This window comes from Micromonas pusilla (assembly GCF_000151265.4).
Source record: "Micromonas pusilla CCMP1545 genomic scaffold MICPUCscaffold_8, whole genome shotgun sequence".
In the NCBI taxonomy this organism is placed as follows: Eukaryota; Viridiplantae; Chlorophyta; class Mamiellophyceae; order Mamiellales; family Mamiellaceae; genus Micromonas; species Micromonas pusilla.
In genome coordinates, this window is record NW_003315889.1 from 616,620 (window position 1) to 636,032 (window position 19,413).

The 19,413-nt window shown below is 68.0% G+C and overlaps 9 protein-coding genes across 9 annotated transcripts; 4 read left to right on the plus strand and 5 right to left on the minus strand.

Moving 5' to 3' along the window:
• Nucleotides 1–857: 857 nt before the first annotated feature.
• Nucleotides 858–1,874, plus strand: MICPUCDRAFT_3492 (uncharacterized protein; the record flags this gene model as incomplete). The annotated part of the gene is made up of 1 exon (XM_003060342.1): nucleotides 858–1,874. A coding segment is annotated over one exon (1,017 nt), but the record flags the coding sequence as incomplete, so codon positions are not given.
• A 380-nt stretch (nucleotides 1,875–2,254) lies between these two features.
• Nucleotides 2,255–3,097, plus strand: MICPUCDRAFT_60143 (uncharacterized protein; the record flags this gene model as incomplete). Its single annotated transcript, XM_003060343.1, has 1 exon — nucleotides 2,255–3,097. One exon carries the CDS (start codon nucleotides 2,255–2,257, stop codon nucleotides 3,095–3,097), a length of 843 nt encoding a protein of 280 aa, XP_003060389.1.
• Nucleotides 3,098–3,161: 64 nt separating this feature from the next.
• Nucleotides 3,162–4,779, minus strand: MICPUCDRAFT_60144 (uncharacterized protein; the record flags this gene model as incomplete). The annotated part of the gene is made up of 2 exons (XM_003060639.1): nucleotides 3,162–4,321; nucleotides 4,706–4,779. 2 exons carry the CDS (start codon nucleotides 4,777–4,779, stop codon nucleotides 3,283–3,285), a joined length of 1,113 nt encoding a protein of 370 aa, XP_003060685.1. The 3' UTR covers nucleotides 3,162–3,282.
• MICPUCDRAFT_70283 (uncharacterized protein) lies at nucleotides 4,594–6,134 on the plus strand (the record flags this gene model as incomplete). Its single annotated transcript, XM_003060344.1, has 2 exons — nucleotides 4,594–5,393; nucleotides 5,628–6,134. The coding sequence occupies exons 1-2, from the start codon at nucleotides 5,127–5,129 to the stop codon at nucleotides 6,132–6,134; spliced, it is 774 nt and encodes a 257-aa protein (XP_003060390.1). The 5' UTR covers nucleotides 4,594–5,126.
• A 167-nt stretch (nucleotides 6,135–6,301) lies between these two features.
• Nucleotides 6,302–7,400, minus strand: MICPUCDRAFT_60146 (uncharacterized protein; the record flags this gene model as incomplete). Its single annotated transcript, XM_003060640.1, has 2 exons — nucleotides 6,302–6,456; nucleotides 6,608–7,400. The coding sequence occupies 2 exons, from the start codon at nucleotides 7,398–7,400 to the stop codon at nucleotides 6,302–6,304; spliced, it is 948 nt and encodes a 315-aa protein (XP_003060686.1).
• Nucleotides 7,401–7,539: 139 nt separating this feature from the next.
• On the minus strand, nucleotides 7,540–9,206 carry GOX2 (glycolate oxidase; the record flags this gene model as incomplete). Its single annotated transcript, XM_003060641.1, has 3 exons — nucleotides 7,540–7,872; nucleotides 8,017–8,259; nucleotides 8,514–9,206. The coding sequence occupies 3 exons, from the start codon at nucleotides 9,204–9,206 to the stop codon at nucleotides 7,540–7,542; spliced, it is 1,269 nt and encodes a 422-aa protein (XP_003060687.1).
• A 163-nt stretch (nucleotides 9,207–9,369) lies between these two features.
• MICPUCDRAFT_60148 (uncharacterized protein) lies at nucleotides 9,370–12,072 on the minus strand. Its single transcript, XM_003060642.1, has one exon. The coding sequence runs from the start codon at nucleotides 11,989–11,991 to the stop codon at nucleotides 9,472–9,474; it is 2,520 nt and encodes an 839-aa protein (XP_003060688.1). The 5' UTR covers nucleotides 11,992–12,072; the 3' UTR covers nucleotides 9,370–9,471.
• A 238-nt stretch (nucleotides 12,073–12,310) lies between these two features.
• MICPUCDRAFT_40965 (uncharacterized protein) lies at nucleotides 12,311–18,138 on the minus strand (the record flags this gene model as incomplete). Its single annotated transcript, XM_003060643.1, has 5 exons — nucleotides 12,311–12,996; nucleotides 13,139–14,245; nucleotides 14,369–15,860; nucleotides 16,245–16,659; nucleotides 16,964–18,138. The coding sequence occupies 5 exons, from the start codon at nucleotides 18,136–18,138 to the stop codon at nucleotides 12,311–12,313; spliced, it is 4,875 nt and encodes a 1,624-aa protein (XP_003060689.1).
• Nucleotides 18,139–18,357: 219 nt separating this feature from the next.
• MICPUCDRAFT_60151 (uncharacterized protein) lies at nucleotides 18,358–19,410 on the plus strand (the record flags this gene model as incomplete). The annotated part of the gene is made up of 1 exon (XM_003060345.1): nucleotides 18,358–19,410. One exon carries the CDS (start codon nucleotides 18,358–18,360, stop codon nucleotides 19,408–19,410), a length of 1,053 nt encoding a protein of 350 aa, XP_003060391.1.
• Between the last annotated feature and the right edge of the window lie 3 nt (nucleotides 19,411–19,413).

A 19,413-nucleotide genomic window follows, 5' to 3' on the forward strand; every position in this document is an offset into this window, starting at 1 on the left:
CGCCCGCCGCGGTGGGCGGGATCGCGGCGGGGGACCCCGTGGCCGCGCCGCCGCCGCCGCCGCCGCCGCCGGGAGAGATGGAGCAAGAGATGGAGATGTGAATGAATAGCGAGAGAGCGTGTAAAAATTGACGCGCGCGCGCCTAGTGCACGACGAACGACTCGATAGCGCGCGGCGACGAGCGCGTCGATTTGATCGATCGCCGGCGGCGCTGGTCGGGTTTCCGTGAATCGTCCGCGAGACGACGAGCGAGCAGTGTCGACACTTGTGTCGATGTCGGCGGCGCTTTCGCAAATAATGTCGCCGCCGCATTTCGCCTCGCGCCGCCGCTCGTCGCACGGCGAGAGCGCGCACACCGCGGCCGCGCTCGAGGTCGCGACCTTCCCTTCGTCGTCGCCGCCTCCCCCCCAAGAAAGTCCCCCCGCGCGCCGCACGCGACGTGAGCAGCCATGCCGTACAAGGGCAACCCCCACCCGAAGAAGGAGAAGCATCGCCCGCTGCAAGACGAGATCGCGGGCGACGCGCTCGCGCAGGGGAAAGGCCGCACGAAGAAGCGCGAGCGGCAGCCCGAGGACGAGTTCATGACCGACGCGATGAGCAACAAGGTCCTACTACAAGCGCGCAAGCAGCTCGAGGAGGTGGAGGACGAGGAGGCGGGCGACCGCCCGGCGCCGACGCCGACGCTCGGGCGCGCGCTGATGCACGCGACGATCCACGAGGAGGACAGCGACGAGGAGGACGACGAGGACGACCCGATGGGCGCGGCGGCGCGCGGGCGGCGCGCGGGCTCCGGGCGCGGGCGCGACCTATTCGGCGGCGGCGGCGGCGACGACGACGACGACGCGGAGAAGCGCGACGACGGCGACGACGACGACGACGACGACGCGAGGGGGGACGACGCGGCGGCGTACGAGGGCGACGTCGAGGTGTCGCCCGAGGACGAAGCCGCGCTCGCGGCGTTCATGGCGCCGAAATCCGGGAAGGAGCGCACGCTCGCGGACATCATCCTGGATAAGATCAAGGAGAAGGAGCGAGGCGGCGGCGGCGGCGGGGATCGAACCGGCGGCGACGACGACGAGATGGACGCCCGGGCCGCGGTCCCCGCGGGGATGGACGAGAAGGTGGTGGACGTGTACCGTCAAGTGGGCGACCTTCTGAAGCGATACACCACGGGGAAGATACCGAAGGCGTTTAAGATCATCCCCGCGCTGTCGAACTGGGAGGAGGTGCTGTACCTGACGTCCCCGGAGAAGTGGTCGCCGCACGCGATGTATCAGGCCACGCGTCTGTTCGCGTCCAACTTGAACGCGAAGATGGCGCAGCGGTTTTACTCGTTGGTGTTGCTCCCGCGCGTGAGAGACGACATCGCGGAACACAAACGCCTGCACTTCGCGCTGTATCAGTCGCTGAAGAAGGCGACGTTCAAGCCCGCGGCGTTTTACAAGGGCATACTGATCCCGCTGTGCGCGTCGAGGACGTGCACGCTGAGAGAGGCGGTGGTGTTGTCGTCCGTCTTGACGCGCGGCGCGATTCCGATGTTGCACTCCGCGGCGGCGCTTCTTAAGCTCGCGGAGATGCAGTACGCGGGCACGACGAGTTTCTTCATTCGCGTGCTGCTGGATAAGAAGTACGCGCTGCCGTTCCGCGTCATCGACGCGCTCGTGGACCACTTCCTCCGGTTCAAGAAAGAGACGCGGCAGCTGCCCGTGGTGTGGCATCAGTCGTTGCTCTGTTTCGTGCAGCGATACAAGAACGAGATACGAGCGGAGGACAAGCTTCTGATTCGCAAGCTCGCGGACCTCCAGCACCACTACCTGATATCTCCGGAGGTGAAGCGCGAGCTGTCGCAAGGCCGGAGCCGCGGGGAGAAGGACCCGGACGCGGAGATGAAAGCCTCGGCGGCGGCGCCGGGCGTCGGCGGCGGCGGCGGAAAGGCGGGCGGCGGCGGCGGCGTCACGTTCGGCGGGTTCGCCCCGGGTCTCCGCGCCAAGGCGGTGACGGAGAACGTGAGGGACATGCCCGCGGTGCCGATGCTCGCGGACGACGCGTATTAGGTATTAGACACGCGCGAACGATGAGGTGACGAGCGGCAGCGACGTAGGAGTACTGTAACCGGGCGCTTCCGAATAATCTCGCGAGTCGTCGTCGCACCGCGCAGTGCTGATGATGCGAAATCTCACCGTTGCTTGAGACCCCTTTCGGGCCGCTTCCAGGACCACAGCGGAGACGCGCGTCGCCGCCGCCGCCGGTCGCCATGGCGGAGGATTCCGGCGCGCTCGTCGCGACGATGTTCTCGTACACGAACAAAACGCTGCTCGGTGCGTCCCGCGGCGGCGCCGTCGTCCCCCTCGCACGCCTCCGCGCCGTCCCCCGCGTTCGAACCAAATCTAAATCTGTCGCCGCGCGAAGCGCCATCGCACATCGCATCATCGTCTTGACCCGTCCGTCCCCGTCTCGCGTCGTCGTCTCATCAGGCAACTGGGCGGAAGACCGCGACCAGGCGCCGTCCACGGACACGACCTCGCGCGTCTGCCCGAGGGACCCGAACGCGTCCGCGCTCTACGCGACGTCCTCCTCCGCCATCGGCGCCGGGGGGCAGATCCCGCGAGGCCCGCGGCGACGCGCGCCGCTCGTCGCGGTGGAAAACTTCGACGCGGAGACGCGGCTGAATCGAACGGGCGCGCGCGACTCGAAGTTCGGGAAGGCGTCCGTCGGCGGCTTCGGCGCGACGCTCCCGACGCACCGCCCGGAGCACTTCGCGACGTACAGAGAGACGACGTACGCGAGGCACTTCGTCGAGGACCCGCGCGCGGCGAGGGCCGAGCCGCCGCCGCCGGAGCAGAGCGACGACGCGCGGTTCGTCGGCGGCTATCCGGCGTGCGTGAACGCCGCGCGGCCGGACGCGAGGCTGCACAGCTCGAGCCGGGCGTTCTTTAACAAGGGGCAGATGCGGAAGGACTTCACGGATCCGACGGTGACGGTGGATTTCCGCGGGAAATCGGGCGCGAGGGGGTTGAGCACGAGGACGCCAGAGGAGGCGGGCGCGAGCGAAAACGACTGCACGTGGGCCGACCTCTACGCGTCGTCGAGGCGGTGAGAGAGAAGAAAATAAATCTCCGCGCGTCGTCGAGTCGAGGTCCAGGCGGCGGCGAGCGTTGTAAAGTAGTTTTGTGACGGACGGACTCCGCCGAGCGCGCGTCGCTTAAAACACCTTCCTTCGCGCGACCCGACAAACCAAACCCCCGCGATACTCGACGGAATCGATCGAATCGTCGTCGCGCATCACCGCGCGAACGGCAGGGACATCGACAACGACGCGAACGGCCCAACCTTCCGCCGCGTCTCGTGCGCCTCCTCCGCGCGGCGGCGCTCCGCGCGCGCTCGCCGCCGCTCGGCGAACGCGGCGATCTCCGGCCGACGCGACGCCAACCTCGACGCCGCCGCGAACGCGCGCTCGACGGCGGTCCCCGCGTTCCGAAGCGACAGCGTCAGAGACGCCGCGGCGCTCCCGCCGCCCTTCCCCTTCTTCTTCCCTTTGCCCTTCTTATCTTTACCGCCCTTCTTCGGCTTCGAATCCGCGGACGCGTACTCGTCGTAATCGTCCTCCTCCTCCGCCTGACGCATCTTCAACTCGATGGCGGCTCTCGCCTCCGCGGCGAGCTTCTCCGGGTCCTCCTCGTCGTCGCCTCTCTTTTCGGCGTTCGACAACGAATCTGGGTCGATCCCTCTCGCCTCGCGCGCCGCCATCTCGCCCTCGTAGTCCATGTTGTAGTACCTCCAAGACCGCTCCCAGATCTCGTTGTGCCGTTGCATCTGCGAGAGCAGACGCGGGTGCTGCTCCTTGAGGTCCTCGTAGCTCGGAGCCTCGTACAGCTCCCCTCTCCACCCCGGCATTTGCCACTCCGTGCCCTCCTGGTACACCACCGGGTCTTGATACGGCGTGAACGCGCGGAGTTGCATCGTGACCTCGCTGTCGGGCTTGTACTTGAACATCCTCGCTCGTTGCGCGACGTCGAGCGCGTTGTTCATGCTGCCGTACGACTGCGTCTCTCCGCAGACGCCGGTGAAGGACCCGAGGAACTGGTCGTCCTTCCATTCGCCCCACTCGATGGCGCCGTTGCCGTAAAACTTCACGCCGCACCCTTGCTGCGCGTTGTCGTCCCACTCGCCGAAGTAGGTGCTGCCGTCGTTTTTCCAGTAGTAGACGCCGTGGCCGTGCATCGCGCCGCGGCGGAAGCCGCCGTCGTATCGGTCGCCGTCTGCGAAGACGAAGCACCCGAGCTTGTCTATCTGGCCCTCTTTCGTGACCATCCCTTCGAATCTGAGCAGGGGGGGGGGAGAGAGAGATCGATGGGGAGGAGGAGGGGTGGAGGGGCGCGGGCGCGGTCAGGATCGAGGAGGGAGGATCGAACGGGATGGAATGAATGTCGAGTGCTGAGTGTGTAAAGTTCCGTGCCGCAATCCGCGCCGGTGCGCTCGCGGCGGCGGCGTCGCGACCGCGCGGACGCCTCGCGCGACGCGTCCGTCGATGCGACGACGGCGCGTGCGCGATGAAACCGCGTCCACGCGAGGGACGCGCGCGTCGACGCCTCGCGCGGCCGCGGTTTCATCGCGCGGTCCTCGGGGTTTCGGTTAGGGTTGCGAGCGAAAAAGCGTAGAATAGATTCGCCGGCGAGCGACGCGCGGAAACGAGCGCGGGACGCACTGTCCGCCATCCCCGAACACGATGGAGTCCCACGTGTAGTTGCGATGGTACGGTCTCGGAACTTTGGAGGGCATCGCGGACGGTCCTACGTCGGGTCACCGCCGTCGGCGCGTGTGATGTGACCTCCGCGCGAGCAGATAAACACAAACTGCAGCTGCTGCGCGAGAAGCGAGATTCCCGCCGATGCGTTCGATGCGTTCAATCGATGCAAACGTTATTCACCCACCCCTCGGTTTCAACATTTGATCGCGTCCCCTTTCAACGGACCGATGAACATAGAACATGTTGTTGGAAGCGCCCTGTCAGGTTGCGTGCACCGCTTAAACAGTCGCGCGTCGTCCGAGCTAAACCGCGCGCACATTTAGCGCGGAGGCCGGATCGACGCGCGCCCGCGCCTCACTCGAGCACGCACACACGCACGATGCTCGCGCTTCGCATCGCGAGGAACCTCTCCAGGTCCGCCCCCGCGGCGGTCAACGCCGGCGTCTCGCGCGCGTTCGCGTCGTCGCGCATCGCCGCGAACGAAGCCGGAGCCGGGGAGGGCGATCCGGTGAAGGATGTGTTCACGCGCGTGCAGCGCGATTTCCGCCGGCTCATGGACGCGACCCCGGGCGTGAAGGTGCCCGTGGGCGGCTCGGAAGAGGAAATCGCGAAGTTCGCGTGGAAGCGCTACGACGCCGCGTACGAGGTGCGCGCTCGCGACGTCGAAACCCGACGCGCGCGCGGTCGCGCGACTCCGGCATTCGCGCGATCGTCCGTCCGTTCGGTTTTCATCGCGCGTCGCTTCCGTCGCCCGCCCTCGTAGGGTTTTTTTTCTTCCCTCCCCTCGCGCGCCTCTCGCTCGCGATCGCGACGAGTCCGAACGCGCCACCGACGCCCCCCTCCCCCCCCCTCCCCCCCGCGCGCCCCATCGCGACGACAGCTCGGGATCCAGTCCCCCGAAGAGCTCGCGGCGGACGTCGCGGAGGCGCTGCGAAAGCCCGGGCAGTCCGCCAAGCAGTACCTCGAGAAAGTCGACGAGCACCGAGAGCGCTTCGGGTTCGAAGACACCGACGGGCTCTCCGCCGCGCTCAAGACCGCGGTCGCGGAGATCGAGAAGAAGACGGGCCAGACGCTCATGGTGGACGACGAGGCGGGCATGGCGAAGCTCGCGGAGACCGTGGCGCCGCTCGTGGAGAACGTCATGAGCGCGGACGAAGACGCGTTGGAGTCAGCGTCCATCGAAGAAGCCGCCGCGGAGGAGCTGGCGGAGCTGGCGGAGCTGAAGAAGTCGATGCGGCCGCCGCAGATCGACGCGAAGACGGGCCAACCGAAAGAGCGCGCGACGACGGAGCAGATCGTCGCGCGGGCGAAGGAGGCGATCGAGAGCGGGAGGTTGAAACCGGCCCAGGCGGAGTCGCTGAGGAAGCTTCTCGCGCAAGGCCAGTGACGGACGCGACCGACGCTGGTCGCGATTCGATTCGATTCTTCTCGATCGATTCGATCGGTCGTTCGGCGAGCGCGCGCCGGCGGCCGTCGGCGCTCCGAGGAGGTGTAACTCTAGCACGTTGTCAACAAACAAAAGTACTTCGACGCGTCCGCCCCGTCCGTCCTCTTTCATCTTTCGCTCGCCCCTCCGCCCTTCCACACGTGTTCCTTGAACATCTTCGCGAGCGTCTCCACCCGCGAGGCCGCCTCCAACAGCGCGTCGCGGCTCATCCTGATCTCCTCCATCGTGTCTATCCCCGCGGGCTCGTACGCGCGCATCACCTCTAAGGGTCGTTCCACACAAAGCGATGTCGGGGTGGAGTTGAAAGGCGTCAGGTGGAGTTGAAAGGCGCCGAGGGCGGGGATTGAAAGCGAGCGGCGGGCGGAGAGAAACGACGGGCAAAGTCCTTAAGGATCGGCGTTCACCACGCGAACGCGGTCGTATGGGGACCAGTGTATAGAACGCGCCCAACTCGTCGGCGCCGACGACGTCCATCGCGACGCTCCTCTCCCTCCGCGCGTCCTCGACGCAACGGAACCGCGTCCGCTCCAGGTGCGTCATGAACACGGACTGGCTCAACCGCACCGCCGGCGCGTCGTCGTCCGGGTCGTCGACGTCCGCGACGCCGTGCTCGAACGCGCGGACGAGCGCGTCGCGGACGTTGCGCACGCGAATGGACGCGGCTTCGTCGCCGCGCATCGCGGCGGCGACCGTCTCGGAGTCGAACGTTCGCAGGAGCTCGTCCGCGAAGAACACCTCCGGCGGGCACGCCCTCCGCCTGTGTTCTCGCATGAGGTACACCGCGAGCTCCTGGAGCATCGCGATCTCCTCCGCGGGGCGTCTCTGCTTGTGCGCGAGGACGGTCAGGTCCACGCACGTCTCGAGAAACTCCGGGGTGAGTCCGTCGCTTCGAACGAACTCGTCCACGAGCGCGGTCGCCGCGGCGCCGTCCTCGCACTTCTTCACCTCGAACGAGAGCTCGTCGAACTGGATGCCCTTCCACGAGCGCTCGCCCGCGACGTTGACCCTCGGCCACTCGCCCTTGGGCTTCACGAACGCGACCGCCGCGCCCGCGGCGGCGGCGCGATCTCTTCCTCGGGACGTCCGACGCGATGCTCGCGCCGACGGCGCCGCGAATTCTCGGGACCCGGGGACGAGCGCGCGCCACGCCACGGATCGCGTCCGCGCGCGGGGGATCGCGCGCGACGCGACGGTCGACGACGACATCGCGTCCGCGTCGTCCGCGCGCCGTGCGGAGTGCGCGGGAGTGTGGGTGGAGCGCGCGCGTGAAGGAGTACATGAATGCGGCTTCGTCAAAAAGCGCACGACGACTTGAGCTACTCGCTATCTTATAACCAATAGCTAGCTAGAAGATCCCTCCCCCCCAACCTCTCTCCGCCGCGCCCGGGTCGGGAAAGTCCCGCGCGCTCACCCCCCGCCTCCTGACCAACCCCTCCCCGCGCCCGATCCTCCGCCTCAGCTCCGCGGTCGTCCCGACCCCGAGCAGCCCGAACGCGCGCTCGAGCTCGTCGCGCAAGATGGTAAACGCCCTGTCCACCCCCGCCTCGCCGCCCGCGCCGAGCCCGTAGAGATACGGCTTCCCCAGCGCCACCGCGTCCGCGCCGAGCGCGAGGCCCTTCAGGACGTCCGTGCCTCTCTGCACGCCGCCGTCGACCACGAGCTCCACGGCGAGCCCGGTCTTCTTCGCGAGCGCGAGCGGCGGCGAGCCGTCGTCGGCGTCTTCGTCCAGCGCGGCGCGCGTCGCCGCCGCCGCCGCGTCGATCGACGCGCCGCGCCGCAGCGCCGCCTCCTCCGCGTCCTTCGCGATCGCCCACTTCCTGACGCCCCCGAGAGCGTCCCTGATGTTCGGCAAGACGTCGATCGCCGCCGGGGACGTCTCGAGCTGCCGACCGCCGTGGTTCGATACCCACACCGCGTCGAATCCGCGTTCCACCGCCAAACGCGCGTCCTCCGGGGTCAACACGCCTTTCAACGCGACCGGGCCTCGATCGCCCCACTCGTTCACGAGCCACTCCGCGTCGTCCCAGTCGAACGACGGATCGAACGCGTCGCGTATGAACGCCACCTGCGCGCGTCGGTCCATGGGAAACGCCTCCTCGTCGTGCGTTTTTCCCGCGGCGAGCGACTCGCGGCGGCGGCGCTCGCGGCCTTCGTTAGGGTCGTTCCATACAAGCGAACGTCAGGGTGGAGTTCAAAGGCGTCAGTTGGCGTTGAAAGGCGTCGAGGGCGGGTATTGAAAGCGAGGGGTGCGCGGAGAGAAACGCCGGGCAAAGTCCTTAAGGATCGGCGTTCACCACGCGAACGCGGTCGTATGGGGACCAGTGTATAGAACGCGCCTTCGGCGGCGAGTTTCACCGCCGCGTACGCGTACTCCTCGTTCGCGAGAAAGTCCCAACTCCACGCGGGCGCGCGGACCGCGTCCGCGATCTGTCTGAGCGTGTACGCGGGCGGGACCGTGAAGCCGTTGCGCACGTCTCGCTCGCGGTTGCCGTACCACGTCAGGTCGACGGTGAGCGCGAGCGCGTCGAACCCGTTGTCCATCGCCTGCCTGAGCATGTCGCGGACGAGCGCGCGGTCTTTCCAGACGTACAGCTGGAAGAGCTTCGGGTGCTTCGGCGGGATCGCGGCCGCGACCTCCGCGGGCGCGGACGTGCCCATGGTGGAGAGGGAGTACATCACGCCGTGCTTCGCCGCGGCTCGCGCGACGCCCTGCTCGCCGTCGGCGTGGAACATCTTGCTTCCCGCCGTCGGCGACACGAAGAACGGGAGCGCGCACTCCGAGCGCATGAACCGCGCGCTCAGGTCGAGCGGCGGCTTGAGGCCGGCGAGGACTCGAGGGTGGAGCTCCAGGGAGCTGTACGCGTCCTTGTTCCGTCGCAGCGTGATCTCGTCGTCCGCGCCGGCGTCGAGGTAATCGAACACCATCCGATGCGCTCTCTGCCGCGCCGCGAGTCGCAGGTCCGCGATGTTCACCGCGCTCTCGAGCCGCCGCGCGCTCGGCGCGTTCAGCATCGGCCGCACGAGCGGGGAGAGCCACTTCAGGACGTTGTGCACGCCCATCGCGTGCGGGTTGAACGGCATCGCGGCGCGCGCGGCGCCGCGCGTCGACGAAGTGCGATCGATCGATCCTCGGAGACGACGCTACGACGAGAGGGAGGTCGCAGTGAGGACTCGTGAAAAATTGTCGTTCTCTCGTAACACGTCGCTCGCTAGCTCGTCGTGCTCTCACGTCGTGCTCTCACGTCGCATCGCGTCTCGTCGCGCGCACGGTGTCGGCCTATCTCGCCGGCGCCGGCTTCTTCTCCCCCTCCTTCTCCACCGGGTCTTCGAACAGACGCGCGGACCCGTACCCCGGCTCTCCCTCTCTCACCTTCTCCAGGATGTTCTTCTCAAACTTGCCCGCGTTGGCGCCCGTGTGCATGTGCACCTGGTCCTTGTTCCGGAAGAAATAAAACGTCGGCGTGGACTTCACCTTGAGCTCGTCGCGACACAAGATGGTCATGTCCTTGTTCTCGTTCCCGAACACTTTGATGAACCGCGCCGCCGAGAACCGCTCGGCGAAGTCGGCGTACTTTTTCGTGAACGCCTTGCACGGCTTGCAATACGTCACGCCCACCATGAGCACGGTCATCTGATCCGTGCCGTCCGCGTCGTCCAGGACTTGATTGAACTCCTCCATCGTGTGGATGATCTCCACGCTGCTGCTTCCGATGCTGTCCCTCCACCACCCCACGAACTCGTTGCGGCGGATGTCCCCGGTCACCTCGCTGTCCATCTCGACGAAGAGCTCCTTCAGCTCGACGTCGGTGAGCTTGATGTTGAGGCGTCCGATCGCGTTGTTCAGCTCCTCGATCGTGAGCGTCCCGGAGCCGTCCTCGTCGAACTCGTCGAACACAGCCCCGACCTGCTCGTCCGTCAACTTCTGCGGCGAGAGCCCCTTCTGGTGCCCGATCGCGGCGCGCACGCGCGCGGTGTCCCTTCGGAGCGTCAAAATCTCAGACGCGCCGACGGCGGCGCCCTCGACGGCGGCGGTGAGCCCCTGCTGCGCCTGCAGCACCGGCGTCGCCCCCGGCAGCGGCTTCATCATCGGCACCCACTTCTCGAACGACACGCTCGCGCGGCCGCAGATGATGAACCGGTCAGGCTGCGCGACGGCCTCGATCCTCGACAGGTAGTGCTGCACGCGTTCGGCCCACCGCGCCCAGTCTTCGTCCGTCGCCACCGCGTCTCCCTCCATCTCCCCCGGCGGCCGCGGGAGCGCGCTGTCGCGCCATCTGCCGCGGTTCCACGTCGATATCTGCTTCTCCACGTCCGCGGGGTTGTGAGCGAGGATGCCGCCGTCGAAGAGCGACACCCCGATGGATTTACCGAGCGTGACGCACACCGTCGTGCCGTCGCCCGCGCCGGCGGGACCGTACCGCATCTCGCCGAATCCCGTCGCCTCGGGGCCGGACATGACGACGACGTCCCTTCCCGTCGCGTTGCGCAGGTACGTCTCGATCTCCAGGCGCGATTGCCTGGAGCCGGAGACCTCCGCGTTCGTCGACGCGATCGCGTCGGCGAGCCGCGCGTTCGCGCCGGCGCCGCTCGCCGTCTTCGTCGCCTTCTTCTTCTCGTTGAACACCGGCGACGGCGGCTCGTCGAACGTCCCGTCGACGCTGTCGAAATCCGACGCGTCGAACGTCTCGTTGACGTTCTGATCCATCTCGATCTCGCGTCCGGGGAGGCCGATCCCGACGTTCCCTTGCCACCCGAAGTGTTTGATGATGGACGTCATCGCCGCCGCGATCGTGGACAGCTGCGAGTCCTCGAGCGGGACGGTGATGAGCTCGTCGATGAGTCGCCCGGTTTCCGTGTCCACCGGCGCGGCTCGGATGGCGCGCTTGTCCGATCGAGACACGCGCGAGTCGTACACCCCGAGGATGTTGCGACGGTCGGACAGCGACCCGGACGTCGGCGCCGCGGGCGTCTGCGCCGCGGTCTCCAACCCGCCCTGCCCAGTCTTGGCCACGGGGTTGGCGGACGCGGCGGCGCCAGCTGTCGCGGCGGCGGCGTTTTTGGCGTTCTCCGCGGCGATCTTCGCCCGTCGCTCCTCCGCCGCTTTCGCCGCCGCGTCCGCAGCCTCGTCCACCGGCGGCGGCTTCTCCCGACACTCCCCCTCCAAGTCCGTGCAGCTCCCCTCGCCCTTCTCCTCCATGTTGATCCGCCCGAGCGCGAGCAAGCCGTCCGCGGCGGAGCCCATGGACTGCCGGTTCTTCGACACCATCTTGTACGCGACGTTCGCCGCCGTGGAGAGCACGGGGAGCTTCGCGAGTTTGAACAGCCACCCCATGCCGGTGATGTCGTACAGCGAGGTGAGCGCGTCCATGCCGGTCAGGATCGAGTTGTCTTTGCTCTTGATGACGTGTATCGTCGCCATCGCCTCTTCGAAGGTTATGCCCTCGTTTTTATCGGGCGCGAACGTGGGCGCGGCGATGTCTTCGAACCAGATCTTCTCGTGTCCGCGCTTGGACTTGAGGAGCTTCACGAGCGAGTTGCACACGGTGCATCCGCCGTCGTACAGGTACTTGAGCTCCCAGTTATCGGGCTGGTCGTCGCGCTCGCCGTCGCCGGACGCGGCCGCGCGCGTCGTCGGCGCGACGCGTCGACGCATGCTCGTTTGCTTGTTGGACTTTCCAGGAGCCGCGACGAAACCGCGCGAGATCCGCGCCGCGGCGGCGCCGCGCGCGCGGACGGCGTCGGGACGCGCGAACGCGCCGGACCGCGCCGCGAGCGCGGGTGCGGCGAATGACGCCATCGCGTTCGAGCGATGCGAGATCTCGATGCCCTCGCGTTCGCTCTCGCGCGCGCGATAGGTTGGCGGCCGGGCCGGGGCGCGCCCACGTTTTTTGTGGTGCGGAAACGTGGCCGCGATCTGATCGTCCCTGTCATCATACTGTCGAACTCAGAAACGACGGTCTATTTCGCGTCGACTGGCGTGACGCACGTCGCGCCGCTTTTCACTTTATCGGTGCTCGAATCGTCGCATTTTTCTGACTATTTGCTCACTGCCGCGTCGTCCGTCGTCGTCCCGCCCTCCGTCGTCGTCCCCGCCCCCTCCGCGCGTCGCGATCGTCTCACCAACACTGCGGATCGAGATATTCCCACCAACGGCACGGCGGCCGCGGCGCCGGCGCGTCCCTCGCGGCCGGATCGGAGTCCGTCGCGGTCGCCGCCGCCGCGCCGCCGCCGCCGCCCGCGCCCGGGGGGCACGCGACGACTCGCAACCCCGGCGCGGTCGCGACGAAGGCGTACGGCTGCCCCCTCGGCGCGTCCGCGGGCGTCCACCGCACCGCGTGCCCGATCACGCGCACGACGTACGTCGCGGGCGATCGAACGCGCGTCGCCACCTTTTCGACGTTGTTTCTCCCGTCGCGCGGCGCGCCCTCTCCGAATCCGCCGCCGCCTCTCGCCCAATCGAAGCCCGCCGCGTGTCGACCGACGTCCACGTCGACGACGACGCGCTCGACCTCGAGGTCGAGGTCGTTCACGAGCGTTGGCCCGGCGGAAGGAAGCGCCGCGGGAGGGTCCGTCCACGCCAACGTGACGCGCAGCTCCGAGAAGGACGCGTCGTCGTCCGGCGCTTCCTCCTCCGCGCGAGGCACGACGCTCAGACACCACGCGTGCGCCTCTCCGGTCGCCAACGTCGCGTCGTCCACGGCGAACATCCGATCGCGGCCGTCGCCGTCGAGGAACGGCCCCGTGGGCAGGCTCCGCCCGACGTGCGCGCGGCCGTGCCCTTGCCTGACCGACGGCGGCGGCTCTGAGGGTCGTTCCATACGAGCGAACGTCGGGGTGGAGTTCATAGGCGTCAGTTGGAGTTGAAAGGCGTCGAGGCCGGGGATTGAAACCGAGGGGTGGGCGGAGAGAAAGGACGGGAAAAGTCCTTAAGGATCGGCGTTCACCACGCCAACGCGGTCGTATGGTAACCAGTGTGCAGAACGCGCCTAAGGGGACGCCGGCGGACGTGAACCCCGACATCGGCGCGGCGCCGTTGATGAGCGTCGCCTTGAGGAGCGCGCTCGACGGAGCGAACCCGTCGGAGGCGTTCGCGACGCCGGAGGGGTAGAAGCCGTCGGCGAAGTACTGCCGCGCGAGGATCGCCGCGCCAGCGACGATCGGCGTCGCCATGGACGTGCCCGCGATTTGCACGACGGCGCATCGAGCGTACGCGTCGAGCGTCTCTGATTTTCGTGTTTCGTCGGCGTCGGCGTCGCCGCCGACGATCGTCGGGACCGCGTTGAACCGAAGAAACGGCCCGGAAGCGGACGTTATCTCCCCCGGGGCGACGATATCCGGCTTCACCCTGCCGTCCTCCGTCGGGCCGAACGAACTAAACCCGGCGACGTGGTCGACCCGCCTCTCGCTGACTTCCGCGCGCGCGAACGTCGCGAAGACGTCCCCGGCGCGCGTCGCCGCGCGCAGCCTCACCGCGGAGCTCAGCGGGATCGACCCGGACGGAATCGCGTTCGGATCTCCGTCGCCGTCGCCGTCTCCGTCTTCGTCTCCGTCTCCGTCTTCTTCGTCGCTCGCCGCGTCCGCGGCGTCGGCGTCGGCGTCGTACCGCGCGCCCATCTTAAAGAACCCGGTGACGTCGTCGTTGGAGACGACGGCGACGGCGGCGCCCGCGGATCGCGCGTTCGCAATCTTGGCGGTGAAGAGACACCCGCCGCGGGCGATCAACGCGACCGCGCCGGCGACGTCGGCGGCGTTCGTCAGCGGCGCGCACGCGTCTTCGGGAGCCGCGACGACGATCGAGAGCGGGAGCGGCGCGTCGGTCGGGAACGCGCCGGGTCCCATGGACGCGGACGCGGCGTACACGCGAAAGGTCTCGGCGTCGTCGTCCTCGTCGTCGGCGGCGGCGGCCGCGCCCGGGGCGCGGACGGTCACTCGCATGTCGTAACTATCGCCGACGGCGCTCGGCGCGGGCGTCGGTCCGTCCCACCCTAACGAAGCGCCGACGCTGATCCCGTTCTTGCACGTCGACGGCGACGTCACCGTGGAGACGACGCCTGGAACGTAAAAGAGACAGACGCGGGGAGAGTGGGGATGAAGAAGGTAAGGTAAGGTCGGCCTCCTTGAGGATCAACATTCAACGCGCGCGCGGGGTCGTACGTGTACGGGAAGGGTCTCACCGTTGTGCCCGCCAAAGTTCCCGGCGGCGAAGACGGGGAGAAAATCCCGCCGCCGCCACGCGTAGTCGTCCACCTCGCGCGCGAGGCCGTCGTACAGCGGCGCGTCGTTGCCCCAGCTGTCGCTGTGCACGCGCGCGCCGTTATCGTACGCGAGCGAGTAGTAGATCTCCATGGACGTCGGGAGGTATAAGATGTCCCCGTCGCCGACGCCGATGTCCGTGAACACGACGCGCGCGTGCTTCGCCATGCCGTCGAAATCGGACGGCCGCCTCGCGTCGTTCTCTTCGTTCTCTTCGTTCTCTTCGTTCTCGTCCACCTCCGCGTCCGCGTCGCCGCATATGCTCGCGACGACGTGCGTCCCGTGCCCGTTCCCGTCGACGTCGTCGCCGTACTCGCTGAGATACGCCTGGATCTTCCGATGCGCGCTCCCGGGGGCGTTCCCGTCGCGATCTCGCAGCCAACACGAGTCGACGTCCAAGCCGCTGTCGCCGACGCCGACGAGCTGCCCGCGGCCGGTGAGCCCGGCGTCCCACACCGGCCGCCCCGCGCCGCCGCTCGCCCCCGCGGCGTCGCGCGGCGATCGACTCTCGCCGCCGTCGTCCCCGGCGCCGGTCTGGATGACCGAAGACGTCTGCATGTTCGCGGCCTTCATCGTCGGCACGTTTTCGATCCAGTGCACGTACGGCCTCTCAGACAGCGCGGCTAACACGCGGGGGATCCAGTCCTCGTAGTAGTCGTCGTCGAGATATTCGAATTGGACGACTTTGACGCTGATGCCGTCGCGGCGCTCGTAGTCGCTCGATATCGCTCGCCGCTCGATATCTTCAGCGTGGTGCACCTCACCGAGGCTGTCGGGCAGTGTTCCAACCTTAAACCAAAACGGGTTGTCGCTTCCGGTTTTTTTGAATCGTGACATCAACGTCGCTCGGAGATCCTCCGCGGCGGCGCGCGCGTCCACGTCCCTCACCGGCGGCAGGTTCACTTTCCATGTCCACGACTTCACGTGGACCTCGTCACTAGGGCCACCCCAGACGCGCGCCAACCTCGTCCTGTCCGCGTCATCGACCAGGGCTCTCCAGAGCTCCGGCGCCACGACGTGCGACGGTCTCAGGACGCCACTCCACGTCGTCTCCTCCAAGTCGTTCGCGCGCCTCGCCGCCTCCGGGGACGCGACGACGAGATACGCGCTGGAGGGGACGTACCCCGCGATCTCTCCGTCGTCGCCGAGCGCGTCCTCGAGCTTCGCGCGCGCGGCGACGGAGGCGAGGCGGAAGACGTGCTGCCGCGCGCCGTCCGCGCGGCGCCACCACCGCGGCGGGGGACGAGGGTCGAAGGGCAAGGGCGGAGGAGAAGCGCTCGAGGGGAGCGGGGTCGCGTCGACGACGCCGAGCCGTCGACGGCGGACGTCGTCGCGACGCGGCGGGTGCTCCTCGCCGTCGCGCGAGTCGATCGTCGCCGCGCGGAGGAAGACGTACGGGGTGTCGTCCGGGTCCTGCGGCGGGGACGGGGAGAGCGCGACCTTTCGCGGGTGAGTCGTCCTGTCGTCGTCGTGGTCGGGGAGGGGCTGTCGCGGGCGCGCGCGCGCGCGAGGTTCACACCTCCGCGAGATCGAGCGAAGACGAGGGCGTCGGCGTCGGCGCCGCGACGGCGCCGGCCGCGATGACGATCGTCCACGAGAACGCGAGCGCGGCGACGGCGGCGGCGAGACGCGTCATCGCGCCGCGCGCGGGAAGACTGCGCCGCCGTTCTCGGAGGAGCCAACTCCAGTAAAGATAAAAAAATTCTATCCTAAAGCCTGCGCCGCCGCCGCCGCCGCCGCCGCCGCCGCGTCCTAGTCGTCGAGCTCGATCCTCTTACTCGCGTCCCCGAACGCAACTCGCGCCTTCTCCTTCTTCTCCTTCTTCCCCCCGCGCGTCTTCATACCCGCCTTCTTCTGCGTCAGCTCCGTCAGGCTCCCTAGCGCGTACGACGGCGGCTCGACGTACTCGTCCTCGTACTCTTCCAATCCGCCGCTGTGCTCTAAGTCGATGTCTAGTCTATCTTCACTCGCGTCGTCGTCGTCGTCGTCGTCGTCGTCGTCCACGTCGTCGTCGTCGTCCACGTCGTCGTCGTCGTCCACGTCTTCGTCGTCCGCGCGCGCGGCGGCGACGCCCCTGAACGCCGCGTTCCCCCGCCCGCCGTGCGTCGTGATCGTGTCGATGGTCAAGACCTCGTCCGGGTTGTTGCGCTTCTCGAGCTCCACCCCCTTCGCCCACAACCCTTCGAGGTCGTAGTGCGCGCGCGCCTCGGCGCTGAACACGTGCACCGCGCACGAGCCGCAGTCCACGGTCATCCAGTGATCGTCCCCGCCCTCGCCGTTCTTCTTGTCCCCGCCCTCGATCGTCGGCTGCAGCGTGTTCCCGGCGACGTATCTCAGGTGCGTTCCATACGAGCGAACGTCGGGGTGGAGTTGAAAGGCGTCAGAAGGAGTTGAAAGGCGTCGAGGGCGGGGATTGAAACCTAGGGGTGGGAGGAGAGAAACCACGGCAAAAGTCCTTAAGGATCGGCGTTCACCACGCCAACGCGGTCGTATGGGAACCAGTGTATGGGACGCACCTCGTCCGGCTTTTCACCGCGTGGAGCGCCGCGCCGGCGAGCATCCGGATGTGCCGGGGCGACTTCGCCGTCGCGATGATGAAGTGCTCCGTCCACTTGCACCGCTCCCCGAGCGGGATGTGGACGACGTCGACGCCGCGCGCTCTCAGGAGGATGTCCACGAGCTCCCCGGGTTGAAACGCGTGGACGTAGTTGAGCGCTCTCTCGTCCTCCTCGGAGAGCTCGCCGTCGCGTTCGATCTTATCGACCTCGTCGAACGGCACGCCCGCGGCTTCCGCCATCTCCCGAAGCTCTTCCAGGTTCTCTTCTTCATCCTCCTCCTCCTCGTCGTCGACGTCGTCCGCCGCGGTCGCCGTCGCGGTCGCTCTCGTCTTCGCCGCGCGCTTCAGACGCGCCGCCTCTCTCGTCGACGCGACCGCGTCCTCCAGATACTTCTTCGCGGTCGCCGCCTCGGCGCTCTCGAAGCGCTCGAACAAGTCGTCGATCATCGCCGCGCGCGTCCTCCGACCGCCGCCGAGTCCCAGCCCGGCGATCTCGATCGCGCGCTCGAGGTCTTCTTTCGGGAGGCGTCGCATCGCGGCGAGCGTGAGCCCGGGTTTCGATTTCGATTTCGATTTCGATTTCGATTTCGTCGTCGTCGTCGTCGTCGTCGTCCGCGGCGGCGGCGGCGGCGCGTCGATGAACCCCCCGTCCGACGACCTCCTGCGCGTCTCCTTCGCGCGCTCGATCTCGTCCTCCGTCGCCTTCTTCTCCCTCGCCTCGTCCGCGCGCAACATCGCCAGAATCTCCAGCTCCTCGTCGTCCATGTCGTTCTCGTCCGCGTCCGCGGTCGGATTCGCCGCCTTCGCGCGCGCGGCGGCGAAGTGATCCGCGCTGAAGCCCGCCGACTTCGCCACGTTCGCGAGCACCTCCGGTCGCAGCGGCCACTTCATCGCGGACGTGACGACGCCACCGGCCTTCGCGTTCGCGCCGCGCGGCGGCGTCTCCTTCGCGATCCCGTCCGGGTCGTCGACGACGCGGAACAGCGACCCGTCGTCGTCGTCGTCGTCGTCGCCCCCGCCTCCTCCTCCGCGCGCGGTCGACGCCGCGCGGACCCAGCCGAGATGGCTCAGCGCGTCGGACGTCGACGCGAGGCGTCGCGCGAGCGCGGTCGCCGCCGCGGCGAGGCGCGACATCGCGCGACGCTCTCGATCCCCGCTCGCCGCCCGCCGCCCGGCTCGCGCGCGTCGTAGTGGCGGCCGCGTCGTAGTGTAGTTTTTGCACTCAGAAGTGGGAAAACACGTTCCTGTCGCGCTGATGCGGTGCGTTCTCTACAAACGTTTTTCACCCACCGCTCGGTTTCAACATTTGATCGCTCTCCCTTTCAACTGACCGGTGAACTATTTTTGTATGGAATGGCCCTGAGAGTCGTCGTTCGTCCGCGACGCCGCCCGCCGCCGCACATCGACCGCGCGCGAGAGCGCGATGACCGAGCGACTCGAGCCCGCGGGCCCGTGCCACCCGTGCCCGAAGACGCGCCTCGGAGGACGGCAGAACGACCTCCCGGACGAGTACTGCAGCGCGTCCACGTGCGTCCGCGCAGGCGTCCTCGCGCGATCGATCTCGCGCGTCCACTCGCATCTCGCGTCGTCGTCGCGTCCTCTCAAACCGCGCGTAGTTTTGAAACGTCGCGTCGCGTCGCGTCGCCGTCGCCGTCGGTCGTCCCGGCCGATCCCCGACGCTCCTCTCTCTCTCTCCCCCCCCGCATCTCGCGCCGCAGGAAGAGCGGGAGGCCGTGCGCGAAGCGCAAGGACCCGAGCTGCGCGCTTCCGTTCTGCGCGCACCACAGGGAGAGGGGCGACGGCGCGTTCAGGGTCGTCCCGCATCCGACCGCGGGCAGCGTCCTCGTCGCCAACTTCGACGTCCCCAAGGGCTACAGGGCCGTCTTCTGGGGCACGCGGAAGCGATGGCGCGACACGGAGAACAAAGAGGGCGGCGACTACGCGATGGCGTTCCGCTCGAACGGCGGCGTGATCGACCCGACGACGCACAAGACCGGGTCTCAGCTGCAGTTCATGTCGTGCCCCGGTCCGAACGAGCGGATGAACATGCGGCACACGGACTTCTTCTTCGGCGCGACGAGAGAGGTCGGCCTCGTCGGGCGGCAGTTCGTCGTCACCGAGGACGTTCCGAAGAACCACCAGTTTCTGATATGGTACGGATCGCAGTGGTTCACCGCGCGAGGGATCGATCGCATCGACGTCGGGACGAAGAGATACCCGGTGTCGTCGTTGAAGAGGACGACGCACAGCTGTGCGACCGCGGCGGGGGCGTCCTCCGCGGGAGACGACGACGCCGGCGCGGGGGCGAAGGGGACGAAGAAGGCGAAGCGGCGCGCGCTCGAGGACCTGAGCAACGGCGGCGGGAAGAAGGGCAAGGCGAGGTCGAGCGCGACGGCGACGGCGTGAGGA

Coding starts and splice junctions, on each gene's coding strand:
- MICPUCDRAFT_60148 (XM_003060642.1), bottom strand. CDS start 11,991: ATGGCGTCATTCGCCGCACCCGCGCTCGCGGCGCGGTCCGGCGCGTTC.